The 22,520-nt window shown below is 44.7% G+C and overlaps 2 protein-coding genes across 2 annotated transcripts; both read left to right on the top strand.

The window, feature by feature from the left end:
• The first annotated feature begins 10,596 nt into the window (after window positions 1-10,596).
• On the top strand, window positions 10,597-13,931 carry LOC125556029 (clavaminate synthase-like protein At3g21360). The gene is made up of 3 exons (XM_048718830.1): window positions 10,597-11,136; window positions 11,250-11,503; window positions 13,550-13,931. Exons 1-3 carry the CDS (start codon window positions 10,609-10,611, stop codon window positions 13,893-13,895), a joined length of 1,128 nt encoding a protein of 375 aa, XP_048574787.1. The 5' UTR covers window positions 10,597-10,608; the 3' UTR covers window positions 13,896-13,931.
• A 2,653-nt stretch (window positions 13,932-16,584) lies between these two features.
• LOC125556028 (ankyrin-3-like) lies at window positions 16,585-21,708 on the top strand. The gene is made up of 3 exons (XM_048718829.1): window positions 16,585-17,481; window positions 20,331-20,875; window positions 20,973-21,708. Exons 1-3 carry the CDS (start codon window positions 16,680-16,682, stop codon window positions 21,672-21,674), a joined length of 2,049 nt encoding a protein of 682 aa, XP_048574786.1. The 5' UTR covers window positions 16,585-16,679; the 3' UTR covers window positions 21,675-21,708.
• Window positions 21,709-22,520: the final 812 nt, after the last annotated feature.

The following is a 22,520-nucleotide window of genomic DNA, read 5'->3' as shown; positions in this document are numbered from 1 at the left end:
ATTACTTAAGAACTCCCACTTAGATAGACATCTCTCTAATCATCTAAGTGATCACGTGATCCATATCAACTAAACCATGTCCGATCATCACGTGAGATGGAGTAGTTTTCAATGGTGAACATCACTATGTTGATCATATCTACTATATGATTTACGCTCGACCTTTCGGTCTCAGTGTTCCGAGGCCATATCTGCATATGCTAGGCTCGTTAAGTTTAACCCGAGTATTCTGTGTGTGCAAAACTGGCTTGCACCCGTTGTATATGAACATAGAGCTTATCTGTGACGCCCCCGATTCAATCATACACTAATCATACACGCAAACGTGTACGATCAAGATCAGGGACTCACGGGAAGATATCACAACACAACTCTACAAATAAAATAAGTCATACAAGCATCATATTACAAGCCAGGGGCCTCGAGGGCTCGAATACAAGAGCTCGATCATAGACGAGTCAGCGGAAGCAACAATATCTGAGTACAGACATAAGTTAAACAAGTTTGCCTTAGGAAGGCTAGCACAAACGGGGATACATATCAAAAGAAGCGCAGGCCTCCTGCCTGGGATCCTCCTAAACTACTCCTGGTCGTCGCCAGCAGGCTGCACGTAGTAGTAGGCACCTCCCGAGTAGTAGTAGTCGTCATCGACGGTGGCGTCTGGCTCCTGGGCTCCAACGTCTGGTCGTAGCAATCGGGTATAGGAAAGGGGGAAAGGGGGAGAAAAGCAACCGTGAGTACTCATCCAAAGTACTCGCAAGCAAGGAGCTACACTACATATGTATGTATTGGTATCAAATGGAATAAGGGTATCATATGAGGACTGAACTGTAGAATGCCAGAATAAGAGGGGGATAGCTAGTCCTGTCGAAGACTACGCTTCTGGCAGCCTCCATCTTGCAGCATGTAGAAGAGAGTAGACTGAAGTCCTCCAAGTAGCATCGCATAGCATAATCCTACCCGGCGATCCTCTCCTCGTCGCCCTATGAGAGAGCGACCATCGGTTGTATCTGGCACTTGGAAGGAGGTGTGTTTTATTAAGTATCCGGTTCTAGTTGTCATAAGGTCAAGGTACAATTCCAAGTCGTCCTGTTACCGAAGATCACGGCTATTCGAATAGATTAATTTCCCTGCAGGGGTGCACCACATAACCCAACACGCTCGATCCCATTTGGCCGGACACACTTTCCTGGGTCATGCCCGGCCTCGGAAGATCAACATGTCGCAGCCCTACCTAGGCACAACAGAGAGGTCAGCACGCCGGTCTAAATCCTATGGCGCAGGGGTCTGGGCCCATCGCCCTTTGCACACCTGCACGTTGCGAACGCGGCCGGAAGCAGACCTAGCCTAGCAGGCGTTCCAGTCCAATCCGGCGCGCGCCGCTCAGTACCTGACGTCACGAAGGCTTCGGCTGATACCACGACGTCGAGTGCCCATAACTATCCCCGCGTAGATGGTTAGTGCGTATAGGCCAGTAGCCAGACTCAGATCAAATACCAAGATCTCGTTAAACGTGTTATCTTGAAATAACCGCGAACGCCGACTAGGGCCAGGACCACCTCTCTCCTAGGTGGTCTCAACCTACCCTATCGCTTCGCCACAAAGATCCACTCAGAGGGCCGTCGGAACAAACATCCTTTCGGACCCAATCCGTCAATCACTCGCGGGTACTCCTACGAGCCGACCCGTCTTTAGTCACCACAAGTATCATATATTATGTATAGGTATACACCCGTGATCAACTCCCGAGTGATCACGGCCCGATAGTATAGCACGGTAGACGGACAAGAATGTATGGCCATTGATGATAAACTAGCATCCTATACTAAGCATTAGGATTGCAGGTAAGGTATCAACAGTTGTAGCAACAATGACAGGCTATGCATCAGAATAGGATTAACGGAAAGCAGTAACGGGCTACACTACTCTAATGCAAGCAGTATAGAGGAGAGTAGGCGATATCTGGTGATCAAAGGGGGGGCTTGCCTGGTTGCTCTAGCAAGAGAGAGGGGTCGTCAACACCGTAGTCGAACTGGGGGTCGCCGACAATATTGGGGTCTACCGGAAAGAAGTAACGGAGGGGGAACACAATAAATAACAGAGCAATCAATGTAACGAAAAGCAAGATGCGGCATTACGTTGTGCTAGGGGTGACCTGACACGGTACGAGGTGATGCCGGTGAAGGGGGGAAACATCCGGGAAAATATCCCCGGTGTTTCGCGTTTTCAGACAGATGAACCGGAGGGGGAAAGTTGCGTGTTCGCTATGCTAGGGATGCGTGGCGGGCGAATGGGCTGCGTATCCGGGTTCGTCTCGTCGTTCTGAGCAACTTTCATATAGAAAGTATTTTCATCTGAGCTACAGTTTATTTTATATTAATTTTAAAAGGAATTTATCATTTTCTAGAATTAACAGAATTAATTTAATTCTAAAATGCATTTATGACATCAACATGAGGTCAGTGTGATGTCATCAGCCAACTAGTGAGTTGACTTAGTCAAACTGACATGCAGGTCCCACTGTCATTGTCTGGGATTAACTAAATATGTTTAATTAGAATAATTAGGTGGTTAGGTTAATTAAACAGTGTTAACTAAGTTAGTTAATTCTTTAATTAATTAATTAATATATTATTTACTTTTTACATTTTTATTTCCGTTCTAAACAGTATTGGGGCGTGAGCCCTACTCGTCATAAATACAGGGGGCAGGGCCCAACCGTCAGTGGCCCATCTGGCCATTAGCGGGCGCGGGTGGCTTAACGAGCGCGGGCGCCCGTGGAGACCGAACCCGACTGGGCGCGCGGCGAGGCCGAAACCATGGCGAGGCGGGCCGGTGAAGGGGAGGTGGCCGGCGGCCAGGTGCGGTGGTGGCTGGGGCGGACGCCGGCGGAGTCGCGTGCGGTGGCGTGTGGGGAGTACCGGCGGCCGCAGCGGTTGCAGCAGGTGGAATCGGCAGCAGCGGTCAGGAGCGGGGGCGGCCGGCCGAAGCAGGCACGGCCTGGCGCGGTTGGCTGCGGCGGCCTTAACGAGCGCGAGGAGCGGCGGGCGTATGCCGGCGACAGGCAGGCAGCGGCGGCGGCGGGACTGAGCGGGCAGGCGCCGCAGCAGGGTGAGCGGGGCGAGGCAGAGCATGGCCGCAAGCGAGGGGAGCGACGGGCTCGGGCGGGCGAGCGCGCGCGAGGGCACGGCCAGGTCATGCGCGGAGTGGGGCACCGGGCGCGGCAACGGGAGGACGCGGACGGTGGTTACGACAACGAGATTGAGGGGGGAGGTGGGGCATCATCAGAGAGGCTCACTGCGGAGCTCGTGGAGGGCTTGGTGAAGCCGGGGGAGGTCGAGGCCGTCCGGCGAGGTGGGTATGAGGATGACGGTTCCAGGCGGCGGTGGTTGTCGGGAACGGGGGGCGTGGTTGCCGTCGGCGCCGTCGGCATGGCGAGGGGCACCGTCAAGGAAGAGGGAGATGGGAGCGTGAGGTGGCGGGGGACGGAGCCGACAAGGGCGCCGACGTGTGCGTCGGGCGTGGCGACGGGATCGAGCCCTCCCCGATCCAGATCGGGGGGGAGAGGGGAGCGAACGTGGGGGGAGGGGCGAGGGAGAGTGGGGTGTCGGTGGGATGTGGGGTTTGACCAGGGGGGTTCGGGGTGACCTAATAGGGCGCCGGGGTGGGCCGGCCTGGCTGGTTCATGGCCCAGTTGGGTCGGGGTCTGCTGGGCCGGAGCCCGGGGTTCTTTTGTTTTCTGTTTTCTTTTCTTTATCTATTTTCTTTTCTATTTTATTCTTTTAATTTTTGTTTTATAAGATATAAATACAACTCCTAAATTAATGTTATAACTTATTCTACTGCCCCAAAAAGTTTTACACCTAAATAAAATAGTTTCCATTATTGTAATTTTTAAAAGGCATTTAATTAATTGTCATAGCTGCTGTTTTAATTACTTTAGAGCCTTTAAACATTTTATAAAAGTGTGGTTTCTCCACTAGCATTATCCATGATTTATCTTACACATTATGGACATTTTAGTTTTAATGTTTGAAAACTTTTATTGTTTGCCTAATTTTTGAATTTGAATTTGAATCGGCTTCGAACTAACTCGAGTTTATCAACAGTAACCGAAGTGACGTGGCACCATTAGTAGAGGTTTACTGTAGCTTGATTATCTGGGTGTCACATTATCACACCCGATCATCACGTGGTGTCTCCGCACAACGAACTGTAGCAATGGTGCATACTCAGGGAGAACACTTATACGTTGAAATTTAGTGAGAGATCATCTTATAATGCTACCGTCGAACTAAGCAAAATAAGATGCATAAAGTATAAACATCGCATGCAATCAATATAAGTGATATGATATGGCCATCATCATCTTGTGCCTTTGATCTCCATCTCCAAAGCACCGTCATGATCACCATCGTCATCGGCTTGACACCTTGATCTCCATCGAAGCATCATTGTCGTCTCGCCAAATATTGCTACCACTTAGTGATAAAGTAAAGCAATTACATGACGATTGCATTTCATACAATAAAGCGACAACCATATGGCTCCTGCCAGTTGCCGATAAATGTGTTACAAAACATGATCATCTCATACAATAAAATTTAGCATCATGTCTTGACCATATCACATCACAACATGCCCTGCAAAAACAAGTTAGACGTCCTCTACTTTGTTGTTGCAAGTTTTACGTGGCTTCTACGGGCTGAGCAAGAACCGTTCTTACCTACGCATCAAAAACCACAATGCGGTATAGTGATTGCTTTTTGATCTTCAAAAAGAACCCTGTTCATTGAATCCGATTCAACTAAAGTTGGAGAAACTGACACCCACCAGCTATCTGTGTGCGAAACACATCGGTAGAACCAATCTCCCGTAAGTGTACGCGTAATGTCGATCTGGGCCGCTTCATCCAACAATACCGCCGAATCAAGAATCAACTAGTGATGGCAAGCAATATGTATATACCCACGCCCACAACTCCTCTGTGTTATACTCGTGCATATAACATCTACGTATAAACCTGGCCCGGATGCCACTGTTGGGGAACACATTAATTTCAAAAATTTACCTACGCACACGCAAGATCATCGTGATGCATATCAACAAGAGGGGAGAGTATTGTCCACGTACCCTCGTAGATCGTAAGAGGAAGCGTTATGACAACGCGGTTCATGTAGTCATACGTCTTCACGATGGACCGATCCTAGTACCGAAAGTACGGCACCTCCGCGATCTGCACACGTTCAGCTAGTGACGTCCCACGAACTCACGATCCAGCAGAGTGTCGACGAAGAGCTTCGTCAGCACGACAGCGTGATGACGGTGATGATGATGCTACCGTCACAGGGCTTCGCCTAAGCACTACGATGATATGACCGAGGTGGATTATGGTGAAGGGAGGCACCGCACACGGCTAAGGGATCAATGATCAACTTGTGTGTATATGGGGTGCCCCTCCTCCCCGTATATAAAGGAGTGGAGGAGGGGGAGGGCCGGCCCTCTACTATGGCGCGCCCTGGGGAGTCCTACTCCCACCGGGAGTAGGATCCCCCCTTTCCATGTAGTAGGAGTAGGAGAGTAGGAAAGGGAAGAGAGAAGAGTAGGAAGGAGGGGGCGCCCCTCCCCCCTAGTCCAATTCGGACTAGGCCTTGGGGGGAGGGGGCGCGTGGCCTGCCCTAGGTAGCCCCTCCCTCTCTTCCCTAAAGCCCATTAGGTCCCATATACTCCCCGAAGGGTTCCGGTAACCCCCCGGTACTCCGGTTAATGTCCGAACTCACTTGGAACCATTCCGATGTCCAAACATAGTCATCCAATATATCGATCTTTATGTCTCGACCATTTCGAGACTCCTCATCATGCCCATGATCACATCCGGGACTCGGACAACCTTTGGTTCATCAAAACACATAAACTCATAATACCGATCGTCACCGAACGTTAAGCCTGCGGACCCTACGGGTTCGAGAACTATGTAGACATGACCGAGACATGTCTCCGGTCAATAACCAATAGCGGAACCTGGATGTTCATATTGGCTCCCACATATTCTACGAAGATCTTTATCGGTCAAACCGCATAACGATATACGTTGTTCCCTTTGTCATCGGTATGTTACTTGCCCGAGATTCGATCGTCGATATCTCAATACCTAGTTCAATCTCGTTACCGGCAAGTCTCTTTACTCGTTCCGTAATGCTACATCCCGTAACTAACTCATTAGCTACATTGCTTGCAAGGCTTATATTGATGTGCATTACCGGGAGGGCCCAGAGATACCTCTCCGACAATCAGAGTGAGAAATCCTAATCTCGATCTATGCCAACTCAACAAACATCATCGGAGACACCTGTAGAGCACCTTATAATCACCCGGTTATGTTGTGACGTTTGGTAGCACACAAAGTGTTCCTCCAGTATTCGGGAGTTGCATGATCTCATAGTCATAGAAACATGTATAAGTTATGGAGAAAGCAATAGCAACAAACTAAACGATCATCGTGCTAAGCTAATAGATGGGTCAAGTCAATCACATCATTCCCTAATGATGTGATCCCGTTAATCAAATGACAACTCATTTCTATGGTCAGGAAACATAACCATCATTGATTCAACGAGCTACTCAAGTAGAGGCATACTAGTGACACTCTGTTTGTTTATGTATTCACACATGTACTAAGTTTCCGGTTAATACAATTCTAGCATGAATAATAAACATTTATCATGATATAAGTAAATATAAATAACAACTTTATTATTGCCTCTAGGGCATATTTCCTTCATAGCTACCTATCAGAACTTGAGTTACTTGAGCAATCAAGAGCAGAAACAGGGAGTGCACGAGTGCCCAAGCCGTCGGCCTGGATTCCACCCCCCGATCAGCACCTCAAACTTAATGTTGATGCTGCTGTGGTTAGACATGGGGGGCTAGGGGCAGTAGCTGCAACCTGTTGGGATAATTCAGGCACATTCCAGGGGGCTTGAACGGTCGTTTTTGCAAATATGGATGATCCAGGAGTGTTGGAAGCCCTAGTGATTCGAGAAGCTATGGCTCTTTCGGAAGATTTGTACGTGCAAAAGATTGCAATTGCATCGGATTGCAAGAAGGTGGTGGAAGCTATCAAGACAGGCACCTTGGCAGCGTATGGAGCAATTGTTCATGAAATAAAAGAGCATTTTGGTTATTTTTCTTCTTGTCAGATTAGTCATGAATTTAGAACCTCTAAGGTAGAGGCTCACAAACTTGCAAAGCACGCGTTAACTTTGGGTATTGGCCGTCAAGCTTGGTTAGGTCAACCCAGAAACCTTATGTTCGTCCATGTAAACATTGTGACAGATGAATAATGAAGCTTTGTGGGTTTGTCTAAAAAAATGTTCTATAGACGTGCCCTCATTGCTTGCATAAGAGCCACATAGTTGTGATGAGACAAACATCCAACATTGCACACAGATCTTAGAGCCCATGATCAGACGGACCTCGAGTTGATTGAGATTTAATTACCTCTCAGGAGGACTGATAATTAGCAAATTTGGTTATACTTTGTGTAAGATCTTTTTGTGGGTAATTAGAAAGCGCTTTTGTCTCAGTCCATATATGTTCTTGTTGGGCCACACCGAGCAACACATCCGTCTTTGTCCGACCGTTTCCTTCTATTTCTTGTTATATAGTGTGACCGGGCTTTGTGTAGGCCCTTTTAACTTTCAGAATCTTAAGTTCTCAAGTGAGATGAACTGCATTGTATCCTCAGCATAAAACTAAAAAAACTATAGTGTACCATTTATGCAAGTGTTTCTTTTATAAGTTTTTAGGCTTCCTTATGTCGTGTTAGTGAGAATGTGAGATAGCAAAAATGCATGTGCGTTGCAACGGGAGAAAAAAATTCTTCCATGTTATCTGGTGTGTCTGTGCGTTGTCATGGGAGCACACTCACATATGTGATGCTATCAAGATTCGTCTTAACCAAAACCTAAATTATCCGTTTGTTAAAGTATCATACATGCACAATAGATGCATTTGCCTACATAAAGAGATGTGTAGTTCAATGACCATACATTGCTATGGAGGAAAAAATCAACTGATTGCAACTTTCTCATTTCTCAATTAAACCTAGGCACCTTGACCACCCTAAACTCTCTTGTCACCCAAACAACATAAATCTACTTTAGTCACGGCCAACGCGGGACAAAAGTCTCTGATGAAAAAAAACTATGGGTCAAACGTACTTTGGGACGGTATTTTGGCAAAGAGTATGTATTCCATCCTTGACAACCTAAAATTGTCCATAGCCCCTTAGGTATTTCCGGAAACATCATACATCAATATCATGCTTAGCAATATCAACCGTGGCATTGTCTGGATCTCGGTGCAAAAGTTCAGAACATGTGTCCTTCCTATTTCTGTTTCTTAGGTTCAGAACCATTTAAAGTAAATAACTGAGCATTTTTGCCATGGTTAGAAATTAAGTCAGCTTAATTAGCAATACAACAAGCAAGACAAAATGTGAGTTTAATCTTTTTTAGGGATATCTGAGTTTATACTTTCCTATATGCTAGAGTAGGCCCGTTTGGACGACAAAGCCCACCCCGCTTGAGGTGACAGACCTAGCGGATCGGTAGAGCAGTCGATGCTTCACCACATCTTCGATCCCGTCTCTCAGCATCTATCTCGTCACAGGAGGACACTGGCCGCACCATGGAGCGCAACCCTTGCCAGCCGCCACATCTTCTTCCTTCAGCTTCTTGCAGCGAAGCGAGGCCATGGTCGCGTCTCGTACCACCTCTCCTCCCTGCTGCTTCTTTCCATGGACGCGGCCAGTCCTTCATCTTCTCTGATTCCTTAGTATGAGCCAGTTTAATCGGGTCTCTCTCGAGTTAATTTCATAATTTTCTTCCCATGAAGAAGTAGACAAACTCCTTATTAATTCTCTGGGCGGCTTATTGGTATCAACTCGTAGATGTATTTAAATTGGTGAGATTTTGCTTAAGAAAGCAAGGTGGGACTATCACCACGAGGTCCGGTATCAAGATGTGAACTTAGATCACACTAATCCCTGAACCGTTTGGTCTTTTCCTCCAAGATTAGGATTTTGAGCAGTGGGGTTTGCTCGGGGTGGCCTCGTGTGCGCATTGTCGCCGTGTGTGCTATGTGGGCCATTTTTCATCGGATTGTGTTGCTCGGCGCTTCCTCTTGTCACGTTGTGAGCGGTTTTATGAGGTTTGCACGGGCCGCATCAACTTTTTAGTCCTTTTTTTTCTTTTTGTCCCACCAAAAAAATAAAACATCATGCTAGGATGGTCCATTTCTCGGGAGGAGATGTTAATTTCCGCAGAGGTTTTCACACAAGTTAAAAATGCCTAGTCCAATTATTGAGACAAAGGCTTAATCGGATGTGCGAGAACATAAGTGACAAGAGAAAAAAAAAACTCCAAAGATTAATAAAGGAAAGCAACAAATACATTATGTTGTCATACTTAAATGTGCTCTGACTAGTGCACATCTAATGATCTAGATGCATCTTAGACATCCCTAAAATGGATAAAATGTGTTGGGAGGCCATTTTGGCCCGGAGGTTTGAGCCATATCCTTCCCTGCATCCACCAAATGGCATCGCCTGCTAAATCCTGAGTAGATTGAAATGACAGAAGTGTGGCTATATGTCTAACCAGACGCGGCTTGTCTGCTGCCACGCCGTGCTCCCTCGGTGCTAGTTTTACATTCGACGGTTGCCTCACTTTTTTCATCCCTCGATGCCTGTCGGGGAGCACACCGAGGGAGCATGCAAGCCGTGTTTGCCCATATCCATCCCCGGAGCCACTACATGTCATCACCTGCAAAATCCAGAGTAGATGGAAACGAGCCATCTTGCTCCAAATACAGCTGCATTTGCATCTGGAAGGTGCACGTGGCATCCGGACGGCACCCGAGTATATCCCCCAATTAAGCTATGATGATGACACGGTAGCACGCCAAATCTGATTTTGTATTTGCCAAGGCAGAACCAAATAGCTAATACCAATCTCTACCTGAGTAGGACCTAAAGGGAATCTTGGGGAAGCATTCTCTAGGTTTTACCGGAACCTTTGCTTTGGACTGTATCCAATTGTCCTTCGTTCAAGCCAATGATAGCGATTTTAATATCATTTGGTGCCTGCAAAATTGACCGTGTCATGTCAAAAACAGGAGGGCCTAGGCCCCTTCACTGAAAATTAAGTTATGGTTTTTAGATCGTTCCAGAATCAAACCGCGTGTAATGTCCATTTACTCGAACTAGAGGTGACAAATGTCCACCGCAGAGCCTCTTATGCGGCACATGAAGCCAACAAACCAGTCGTTCTTAGTACAACGACAAACTACCTTTGTTTAATCCTCGATGCACTTAGTAGTATTTTTCGTTCGAAGGGATCACTAATAAGTTGAAGTACGTACGTACGTCACCTTTGAAACTCGAGGAACTACCGTACAGCCTTGTCGACCATGACGGCCTTATAAACCAGCATTTCCCGTTGAAGTTCCCCAGTTTAAAAGTACGAGAGGCAATCTTCTAGTTATCCAAGTTTGCATTTTCCAACGAGAGGCAAAGTTAAACTGTAACTTTGTAAGGGAGCCACCATGGAAGCCACCTCAGAACACGACGGGGGTGGCAGCGGCGCCGGCGACTACGAAGCTCTCATGGCAGCACTGATGGCCAACAGGCAGCTGCTGGAAGCCAAGGTCGGCATCAACAACGCAATGTTCGCCGCCAGCGATCTGGCCACGTCGCAGCTCGGCCATTCCTTCGTCGTCGGCGGGTGCGAAGGGCAGAAGACCATAGACGGCCAGCAGATGCCACTGGTCCTGGGCCCGTCAACGAAAGGTGCGGGCGAAGGCGGCGGCGGCACCGGGTACGAGGCGCTCGTGGCCGCTGTGAAGGCCAAGAGGGAGTGGCTGGAGGACAAGGTGGTGACCAACAGCGCCATTCTGCTGCGCGGCTTCGACGTCCGCGACGCGGCGGAGTTCGACGCCGTCGTGGAGGCGCTTGGGTGGCCGGACATCCGGTACGTCGGCCCCGCGCCGCGCACCCACGTCCACGGCCGCATCTGGACCGCCAACGAGGGGCCCCTCGAGCAGAGCGTCTACTTCCACCACGAGATGGTGCTGGTGAGCCCACACATGCATGCCGTGCCATGCCATGATCTGCGACAGTACAGCATGCCGGCCTTGAGAAGTGACTATCCATGTTCGGGTTTTTGTTTGCGTCAATTGATGTGCAGATCAAGGAGTTCCCGGCGAAGGTGATACTGTTCTGTGAGGTGCCGCCGCCGGAGGGTGGAGAGACGCCGTTCGTGCCGAGCTTCCGGGTGACGGAGCGGGCGCTGGAGGAGTTCCCGGAGATGGTGGAGGAGCTGGACGCCAAGGGGCTCCGGTACACGTTCACGGCGCCGAGCAACAACAACACCGGGTCCATGAGAGGGAGAGGATGGGAAGACGCTTTCGGCACGTCAGACAAGTCTGAAGCAGAGACGAGGTAATATACACGTCAGCCTTTGTTTTTCCTCTGTTTACTAGTTTCAGAAAGTCATAGCCGCTCGATGAAGATCTTCTCATCTCTATACAGAATCTTGAATCTCAGCCAGCGATCGGATCAAATAGTTTACAGTTACTTAGACATAGTTATTTTTCAGTCGCCTAAAAAATAGCAACACCTTTTAATTTATAAAACAAACCTGTAAATGAAAAGGTTTTGCTCATTTTTTTAGAAATAGTTATTTTAAATTTTGATAAAATATCCAAAAATTGGAAATTGGAATAATCATAAAGAAATTAAAAATTGTAGAAATAAAACATTTAAAAGGAAGAAAAATATTTCAAAAGAACTATTTCCTCTGTCCCATAATATAAGAGCATTTTTACACTAATGTATTGTCAAAAATGCTCTTATATTATGGGACGGAGGGAGTATCTTGCATGGGCTTCATATGTTATAAATATATCTGCAATGTTTTCAATAATTTAGAGGTGTGTTCTACCTTTTTTTTTATTTTGGATAGTAAAGTACATTTTTGTGTTTGTATTCGCAACCTTTCGAGCATGATTTAGTTATATATGTTCTTAAGTACGGTAATACGGTATGTTTTTTGAAGTACTCTCTCCTTATACAAAGCCACGTACTGTTGTCTCAAGTCAAATTGATTTATTATTGACTATGTTTATAGAAAATTATTAATGCGATACTAAATAAATATCACTAGACTATCATGACATATATTTTCATAATGTATTTATTAGGTTTTGTAGTATATGTTGCTATTTTTTGTATTTTTTTGGAAAAAATTATTATGAAAAGATTAAGTGCCTCATATACATCGACATAAGGATCACAATTGTTTCTGTGCCTAAGTTTTTTGCCACCGCAATGATTAGTGGGTGCATGCATGGTGAGAAATCCTATAGATTAACATGTCTATTTATTGTGAGGTTATCCATGAGTTCTTTTTGTTAATGCATTTTCTTAATTTTATCATCACACTGAACCGATACAACCGCACACACGATAGTTTAACCTCGTTTCTGCATACAATCAAATACGCCCAGAACACCACACCACAATGAAAGATAGTCTGAAACAACAGAGAACAGGTGGAGAAGCACTGTTGAGAACCTAGTCTATCATCCATGCTAGAAAAAAATACCTCCTTGGCAACCCGCCCAAGGTATTCATATACCATGTCACCAATCTCGGTGCTCTGGTTGAAGGAAAGACCAGGAGTAGAGCCACTGTGCGCAGTTGAGTGGCACTTGCATAAGAGAGAGAAATATATTTGGACCTATGAATCTTCTAAATTTACTTGAGTTGATTTTTATAACAACCCATGCAGAGTTAATAAACATATCCGAAGCCCCAGCTATTAGACGATATCTCAAATGAGCAAAGAGCACATGGGGAATTCATTATCTCATAAATAAACTAAAGGATAAGTGAAACATTTCGAGTTTTTGTCACACATATATGGTTTAAAAATTGTATAAATGAAGATTTTTCTTTTCCTAATTCTAACTCATCCAAGTATGTGATAAACCCTAGTCACCTAAAACTGCACATAGTAGAGCCTAACCTTGTACTCTAAAAGTGTGCAGTTTCAGCAACAACAACAAAAAAAACAAATTCTACATACAATGTAGGAGTGGTGATAAGAAGAGTTAAATATTGGTTTGCAAGCTTAAAAGAGGAATAATAATTTATAAAAGTGCAGAAGTTAAAATAGAAAATCACCAGTTATAATAGCAATAGCACAAAATTTTGTGCTTTGCTGGGAAAATGGATATCCACATTTGTACACCTATGCACAAAAAAGAGCAAAGAACTAAGTACTACTCCGTTCCAAAATAAATGTCTTAATTTTAGTGTAATTTTGTGCTAAAATAGTACAAAGTTGAGACATGTGTCTCTAAGTGTTTTATTATTATACTAATTTTAGTACAAAGTTATACTAGTTGTTCTATGTATTCTGAAAGAACAATAGTAAGTCTCTACAAAAGAAAATTAACAATAAGCGGTTTGGGATGTTTGCAGGGCAAAGTCACTGGGAATGGGCGTGGAGTGGCTCGAGGACGGTGGCGTGAAGACGATCCTGGGTCCCCGCACGCTGACCCACGTCTTCCCAGGGCACGAAGGCCGGAGGATATGGTTCAACACGTTGGTCGGGATGCACGGCAAGGAGCTGAGCTCGGCCACGGCGGCTGACGGGGCCGAGATCCCGGCGAGCTTCGTGCAGCGGTGCGAGGAGATCATCGAGGAGGAGAGCATCCAGTTCCGTTGGCGCAAGGGCGACATCCTCATCCTCGACAACCTCGCCACGCTACACGGCCGGCGGCCGTCGCTGCCGCCTAGGCGGGTTCTCGTCGCAACCTGCAAGTGACGCGCTGATAAGTTCTTTTTATTTATTGATCAGAACTCCCACATATGCCATGTGGCGCATCCAAGAGTTTATCAGCGTATGACATCCCAATCGGTACAACACAATTTAACTGGGTCGCCTCATCCCATTCGTTGTCATTGGCCGCAGGTACCTTGATCCGTGCTATCCGCGGTCGTGAACCGGATCAAGGAAATCACAAGAATATTTTTAATACATGACATTTTTAATACATGAAGTTTTTTAAACACACAAGAATATTTTTTAATACGCGATGAACAAAAAAAGGAGAGAAAATGAAAAGAAGCAAAAATTGAAAAAAGTAAAAATAGGAAAGGAAAACAATAAATTGAAAAAAGAAACCAAAAAGAAACGGGACAGAAAAACTACTCCACAAAACACTAGAAAAAAGAGACACAAAATCAGGAGAGAACCAGTAGGCATGTTGTAAAACCGGAAGAAAAATTTTCATGGATGTTCTTACTGGTCCATGGCCCCTTCACAAACACTATAGGCGAGCGCTAAGGGCATGTATATAGATTGATAAGAATAGAGTTATCTGAATTTAAAGATGACAAAAAACTACGATGTACCATTGGTTATCTCTCTAGTAACTAGATATTCCTAAAAATATGGTGAGAGATTTATTGCTAAGAGATCATCTATTATTTAAGAGAAGACAGGGTCTTTTTTTTGTGGTTTCTCTTTCATCCATCTCAGCATTTATGCTACGTGGCACTTCTAAGATAACACCATTGTACATGCCCTAAGGAGTGACATGATAAGTAATGTATAGCAACATCTGGAGAACTTATAGACAATCCACAACACATCGGATATTTTTTCAAGGAACATGCTCAACTTTATTATTAAAAAGATGCAAGTTTGCAGTAATTTACAGGATGATGGAGCTGAAGCAGTCACACGTGGCGCCCCTGGTAATGACAAAACATGTTTGGCTATAGAATCGGCCTCAAAATTACATTCTCTACTCCAGTGAACAAAGGAGCAAGAAGCAAAACTATTCGAACTCAACATGATATGTCTTTGATGTTCTCATATTTACCACCAGCACCTCTATAAATGTCATCCACTACACTTTTGCAATCCAAAACAATCGTCAAGTTTTGAATGCCCAAATTAACAACTAAAGTGAGCACTATCACGCACCTCACACGCATACTTTGGGCCGGCCCAATGCGGGTTGGCGCCTTTTTTCTCGTTTCCTTTTTATTCCATTTCACACTTTTCCTATTTTCAAATATTTTTACTTTTCCCTTTTTATTTCTTTAACTAAGTTTTCAAAAAAATGGAAAACAATCTTGACTTTAAAAATTATAGGAATTTTATAAAATGTCATGAAATTTTAAAAATATTTAGGAGTTTATTAAACTTTCATGAATTTTGAAAAGGTTCAAGAACTTTAAACAGTGTTATGGAATTTATAAGATATTCATGAATAAAAAAAAGGTATTCACATATATTTTTGATTTTTTTAAAAAAACAACAATTCTAGGAAATGATATTGGATTTTAAAAACATTCACCAATTTCAATTTTTTTTGTAAAATTTTAAAAAATATTTCCGGATTTCAAGAAAAAATGTTTTCAAATAAAATATAATGAATTTGGTCTTTTAAAAGGATTTTCCGAAAACATTCATGAATTTTGAAAATGTTCTTGGATTTAAAAAATGTCATGGATTTAAAAAAAGTTTCCGTATTTCAAACAATCTGCCTGGATTTTTGAAACATATCCGCATTGAAAAAATGTTCACCTATTTGACGAATGTTCCCGGAGTTAAAATAAGATTGGAATTACATAAAATGTTTCCAAATTTAAAAACATGTTCACGACTTTAGAAAGTGGTAACAGATAAAAAATTAGTAATAGAAAGGTAAGAATGAATGTGAAGACACAATATAAAAAAATATGATGAAACAAAAAATAAAAACCGGAAAAAACCAGAAAAATCAAGTCTTGGGGAGCTAGATGGGCCGGCCCAAAGAAGCTACAGGTATCCACACGATGCGCATTTGATCCTTATTACCCCTCAAAAGAAATCGATCCTTATTTAGCTCTTTAGGCGCGAAATAGGATCCGCCTAGCATTTCCAATTTAAATTGGAGTATTTCTACATGATGAGAGTATATTTTCACCCGAAGATCCATTTCGATCCCCGGTTGACGCGCCATAGTGACAATGGCCTTGCTGGCGGCGGGCCTGTTTTTCGGCTCACAAAGCCCTCATGGGCGATGCTGTTTTTTCGTCTTGAAGACGGCAAGTGCTGAGAATGGTGATTGCAGAAATTTGTTTCTATGGAGTTTTCTTGCGAATGTTCCTGGAAATGTATCCTCTCTCCTTTTCCCTCGTGGGTTCCACGGTTTTGTGCGTTCCCACGGTTTCGTGTTACAAGTTAACATCAGTTTAATGGAATGCGGAATTTCTAAAACAAAAAAATGCGTGATCTGTGTGCCGTTAAGATGCACATGTGTGCAATCATTGCTGGCACAAAGAACTGGAACACCGCTGAAGAAAGGTACTGAGGGAGGGGTAGGATGCTTTCGCTGGCTGAATCAAATGGGTGGTAACAGGCGGGCTGCTCCTACTGGTTCTCACCAGAGCCCTTACGTGATGTCTGAGGAAGAATCGCATCTCTTCTACTGCCTCCTCTCAAGGCCCGAATGATTAGCAAACGCGTTTTGCCCTTTGTGCTTTGAGTCCGCCAAGTAGCCATCTCTCTCTCCAATCCATGATATAGTAGGTGTAGGTTCGAGCGCTAGGATCTATGCCAAGAGTGCACCTGCCTCCCAGAATGGCTCCAGAGAACACAGAGCAAGCTCCCAGCCTACGGACCAAGCCAACTGAGGGGGTCGACTTCGAGCCGCATCCGGAGCTGCTCCTGGCCGCGCGCCGCGCCGACTGGCGGCAGCTCGAGCGTCTCCTTGGCCAAAAAGACGACGCAGCAGCAGCGCCCCCGCCGGCGCCAGTGCGACCGGCACGTCATGATGTGATCGTCCACATCGCGGAAGCCGTTAATGTCGAATCGGCATCCACGGTGACCTCGGCCGACGCGGTCACCGTGGCGCGGGACTCCGTCCTCCACGTGGTCGCGTCTCGGGGAGACGCTCATGAGTTCCTGAAGAGCGCGACGGTGATCTACGACAGGGCCCGTCACCTGCTCGACGCCCGGAACGGCAACGGCGACACGCCCCTGCACTGCGCCGCCCGGGCAGGGTGGGGCGGGATGGTCGCTCATCTCGTGGGTCTCGCGAGAGGAGCCGAGAATGGCGGTGGCGGCGGCGACGACGAGAAGGTGAAGGCGATGCTGAGGATGCAGAACGAGCAGGGAGAGACGGTGCTACACGAGGCGGTCCGTTTGGGCAGCGGAGACATGGTCGGCCGGCTGATGTCGGAGGACCCCCATCTAGCTCGAGTTCCGCCGGCCGATGGCGCCTCGCCGCTGTACTTGGCTGTCTCGCTGGAACACGACGACATTGCACGGCAGCTCTATCAGAACGACAAAGGGTTGTCATACTCTGGACCAGACGGGCGAAATGCCTTGCATGTAGCCGCTCTCAAGGGCAAAGGTGAGGCCTTTTCCCCCATCTTTCTTTTTTTGCCGGGGGCATTTTCCCCATCTTTTACAATTTTATTCAATGCCACTGGATCACAACACGTTCTTTGTGGTTTTTTAATATAAATGATGTTTTATTAACTCGTAATGTAGCATAAGAGAACACATAGCATGATGAATATACATTCGATCTCTGAATAATTAAAATGCACACAGCTCTTCATAAAAAAATGTACACAACATAAAAATAGATATCGAAGATGGCATCAAAATAGTACGTGCAAGTTTTGAGAGAGAGAGAGAGAGAGAGAGAGAGAGAGAGAGAGAGAGAGAGAGAGAGAGAGAGAGAGACTGTATTGTGTTGTTTCCGCGGCAAGCAAGTTCATTGTTATGCCTGTTTTAGTGAGTGAAGTTATGGGTTTTAACATTCCCTCGGTGACATCCTTCACTTCCACTCTTTCTTCTATGCTACTCAGGGTCAGTTTTGAAAATTTAAGAGATCCAAACATTATCCATCTGAACATTGACCTTTCATTTCAAGAAACTGAATTCTTCCAAATCTATATTTTGAGTTTGTATCTTATAGTTTGAATTTGTATACTTCTTGAATCTTAAAATTCAAAATAAAATTTGAGAAGTTTAAATTCTAAACATTAATTCTAACAATTTAAATTTTCAACTACATATTCTAAAACTCTAAATCTTATAATTTCAAGTTAGCTTCATCTTGGGTCTTGAATCTCCAAATCCTAATGCTAAAAGTCCAACTTTTAAAAATTTAAAGTATCACCATTTTATATCAAATTTATGTAAATAATTGAAGAGTCCACCACACACAATAAAGGGAAAACTTTGTTTTTGCCACTCTAACTTTTGCCCACTTTACTTATGCCACTCTAGAATTTGAAATTTCACTTTTGCCACTCTTAGCTTTTGACAATATATCACTTTTACCATTCCGTGGCAAAAGCAAAATTTTCGGAGTGGCAAAAGCGAAATGAAAAATTATCATTTTTGCCACGGAATGGCATTTGTGATGTATTGTCAAAAGCTAAGAGCGGCAAAAGTGAGATGCCAAATTCTAGAGTGGCATAATCAAAGTGGGCAAAAACTAAAGTGGCAAAAACAAAGTTTTCCCCACAATAAACACTGCCGCTACATAATTTGTGTATGAAACCGACAATGAAAGTTTGCAAGCCAAGGTTAAACCAAACTTCGATTGTCACAGACTATTGGGAAATCACCACATGATTGGGCAAAAGCCTCATTTTTTTGTTATTTTTTATCAACTATTGCTCTTCCTTTTTTTTAGAACAACTATCACTCTTCTTCGCGTTATAGCAATTAGCAAAGACCATGAGGCGAAGTCAATTGGTGCACATAGCTAAGATAGCTTTGAAATATAAGAAAAGTTGTTTGTGTGCCAACATAGTTTCGGCAAAAGCCAAACATATCAACATATCACACTAGCGATAAGCCCCTCATTACGATTTATGCTATAGTTAGCCATTTCAGCCTTGACAATGGGCGTGGCTATACCTCGCCTACTGCGAGAGGTACTGCTGCGTCACCTGAGGAACGCCCCTAGTGCACCGGCCCAGTAGTAGGTTTGTTCTTTTTCTTCACTTGATTTATTTCTCTCGTTTTTTATTTTACTTTTGTTTATATTTTCAAAATATTCTAATAAAAATATTTCAGAAACAATTACTTAAGTTTTGAACAAAAATATGCAGTGTTACAAAATATTCGTGCAACTTTTTGAAAATGTTGGTAGAATTTAAAAAAAATGTTTGTGACATTCAAAAAGTGTTCACAAACTACAGAAAAATATTTGTGACATATAAAAAGGTTATAAAATTGAAAAAATGCATGTATAATTCAAAAAAATATTTCATATCATCCAAAAAATGTAGGTGAATTTCTATTTAAAAATCACGTGTTTCAAAAAATATGTTCCTAACATTTAAAAATATATTTGTACAAAATACAAACAATTTTTACGTAGTATAAAAATAAGTTTCATACCATTTAAAAAATGATGTAATATTTTAAATATATGTTCACGTACTTGTTTAAAATGTTCCTGACTTTTTATGAAAAACTCCCTCCATCCCATAAGATAAGATCATTTTGCAAAGTAGTTTGCAAAACGATCTTGTATTATGGGACGAAGGGAGTATCTTCATACCAATGCAAAAAAAAAATGTTTGTGTAGTTTTAGAAAATTATTGGAATTAAAAAATGTTCAAGCTGTATTTGAAAAATGTTCAAACCATGTATTTAAGAAATATGTGCATTGTGTATTTGAAAAATGTTCACTGTGTATCAAAAAAATGATTCACGTATACACTGAAAATGTACATTGTGTATTGAAATAAGTAGGCATGTGTCGAGAAAGAGAAACAAAGAAAAATAAAAATAAAAAACTAGAGAAATCAAAGAAAACCAGTGAAAAAACGTTGACAAACAAAAAAAACAAAGAAAAACCGGTGAAGAAAGGAAGAAAAACAGAAGAATCTAAGAAAACTGAAGACGAAACAAAGAAAAACAAAAGAAATTGAAGAAAAACCAGTCAAAACTGAAGAAAAACCAACAACGATCGAGCAAAGCGAACACGGTAGAATGGGCTGATCTAGAAACCAACGCCATGAAAACACTTTAGGTGAGATGTAATATATCTCAGTATGGGCAACACATAGCCTAACGACTACAATTCAAACCTTTTTTCAATAGTAGTGGACCGATAACTTTATATCAAGCTGATATAGGTACATGCACCCTAGGACAACACAATGTCAACCAATGTGTAAACATATTGCCTACTCTTAGCATTGCAATTCCATTAAGAGCTAGCAATTGCAGAGACAATAAAAATGCTACTGGAATGGAACAAGGATCTCATCAGACAAGCAGACAGATCCAGTAGAAGCACACCTCTCCACTTTGCGGCATCATGGGGGGAGCATGAGGTGATCAGCTTGCTCTTGGATGCTGACCAATCCGCGGCGTATCAGCCAGACATCGACGGATCGTTTCCCATACACGTGGCGGCGTACGCGAACAAAGTCAAGGCAGTCTCTGTCTTGCTCGACGGCCGCCGGGACTGCGCCGAGCTACGTGACGCCAATGGCAGGACCTTCCTCCATGTGGCCGTCCTTGAGGAGAGCCAGTCTGTGGTGACATACGCCTCCAACCTGCAGAGCAAGAAATTTGCATCGTCGGTGATGAACATGCAGGACAAGGACGGCAACACCGCGCTGCATCTTGCGATCCAGATGGGGAACATGTGGATCTTCAGTCCTCTAATGAAGAACCGTGAAGTTAAGCTGAATCTGAGAAACAACAAGGGACAAACGCCACTTGATCTCTCGTGGATCACGACACCTGCAGGGGTTCATTACGGATTGGTAAGCAATTGTTTGTTGGTCGGTTCATGCATATAGCTCCATTGACTTGCACTAAGAGAATGATTTATTTTGTGTTCTTCCAATGTATTTTTTGCAGAACCCAAGAATTATGATACATAGGTTGCTTCAAGATGCTGGCGCAAAGAATGGCACATTTAGATGTGATCACTTCCACAAAGAACATATCGTTTTGCTAGACCCGAAGGAAGAAGCGCAGAAGATAACCGACTCCACACAGACCATAGGCATCGGCTCTGTGCTGATCGCGACGGTGGCCTTCACCGCAGCCTTCGCCCTACCCGGTGGCTACCGAGCGGATGACCATCCGAATGGCGGCACACCGACGCTGGCCAGGCACTATGCGTTCGACGTGTTCATCATCGCCAACACGCTAGCCTTCATCTGCGCGTGCCTATCCATCACCAGCCTCATGTACGCGGGGGTCACCACCGTGGACATCCGCACCCGCATGATCTCCTTCGTTATCTCGGTCACGTTCATGGCCGGCTCGGCTAGGAGCCTCGGCGCTGCCTTTGTGTTCGGGCTGTACGTGGTGCTGGCCACGGTCGCGCGCACAACGGCCATCGCTTCATGCGCGATCACAGCTCTCGCATTGGTCGACGCCGTGTGGGCCTTCTCGATGGTGGCCAATGGGGAGCTGATGCTGCTAAAGAGGCTTGGAGTTCGGGCATGGTGGAGGCTTCCATGGGCGATTCTACTGACCTTTCTGTCGCAGTTCTGGCCTTACATTGTGATCGCCGGCGTGCTAATATTTTACAAGGTTGATAGAGTTCATTGACTTGTAATGACATTGTGGGACTGCTCGTAACGCATTTAAATTGCTCAAGTACTTTGTTTTGTGTGACAAAGAGGAGGGAGAAGGCGATTAACATGTGAATTCAAATCTTGGTGATTGCGCTATGTGAAATATGAAAGAGAAAAATATTCTTTATTCCAAATTTGTGATTCTTCATATAAGTGGACGTCTCTAGCCGAATCCCTAAAATTTGCTGGTCGATCAGATGTGAAACATCTGCCGCATCGTCCGCACGCCATGCCCCCTGATTGAACCATTTGCAACATTGCCCCTATTGCAAGACGCGTGAGCACAACACGAACCACAACCGCCGCTAACCTTTCTGAAGGCACCGTTGCATTACCGCATCCCTCCCATGTGGATTTCTGTAGCTCATGGGGAAACCCTTGATCTTGTGTGATCGGAAGATGGCAGCGCCTTGGTGTCGTATTCCCCCCGGGGACTTCGTCTTAGGAGCTGGGCACCGGGGAGCGGGACCAGTGGAAGGCGGCGATGTTGGCGTCGGGACTTCTGTGGCAATGATGATGGGGGAGCAATGTCGGAGACGCAACTATGGTATAGGTAGTCGCTCTTCTCCGGCATGTCTGCGGGATTGCCTCAGATGGTTTGTTGTTGTGAAGTCAAAGCTGCAGTGACGGGGTCCCGATGGTGTGCGATGACGAGCAGCAGGTGGTTCGTTTGATGATCTCCTGTGGCACTAGTTGTGCCTTGTTCTCCTTCGTAGTTCTCTATCAGAGTCGGAGCTGCACCATCTAGTCGCAGGTGGCTGAGTTCTGGCGCGGATTTTCATACATTTTCACGCGGGGTCTACAGTATGGGTTGAGTCAT

This window comes from Triticum urartu, chromosome 5 (genome assembly GCF_003073215.2).
Source record: "Triticum urartu cultivar G1812 chromosome 5, Tu2.1, whole genome shotgun sequence".
Taxonomy (NCBI): Eukaryota; Viridiplantae; Streptophyta; class Magnoliopsida; order Poales; family Poaceae; genus Triticum; species Triticum urartu.
The sequence above is the reverse complement of the archived record's forward strand: the minus strand, read 5'-3'. Positions and strand labels throughout refer to the sequence as shown.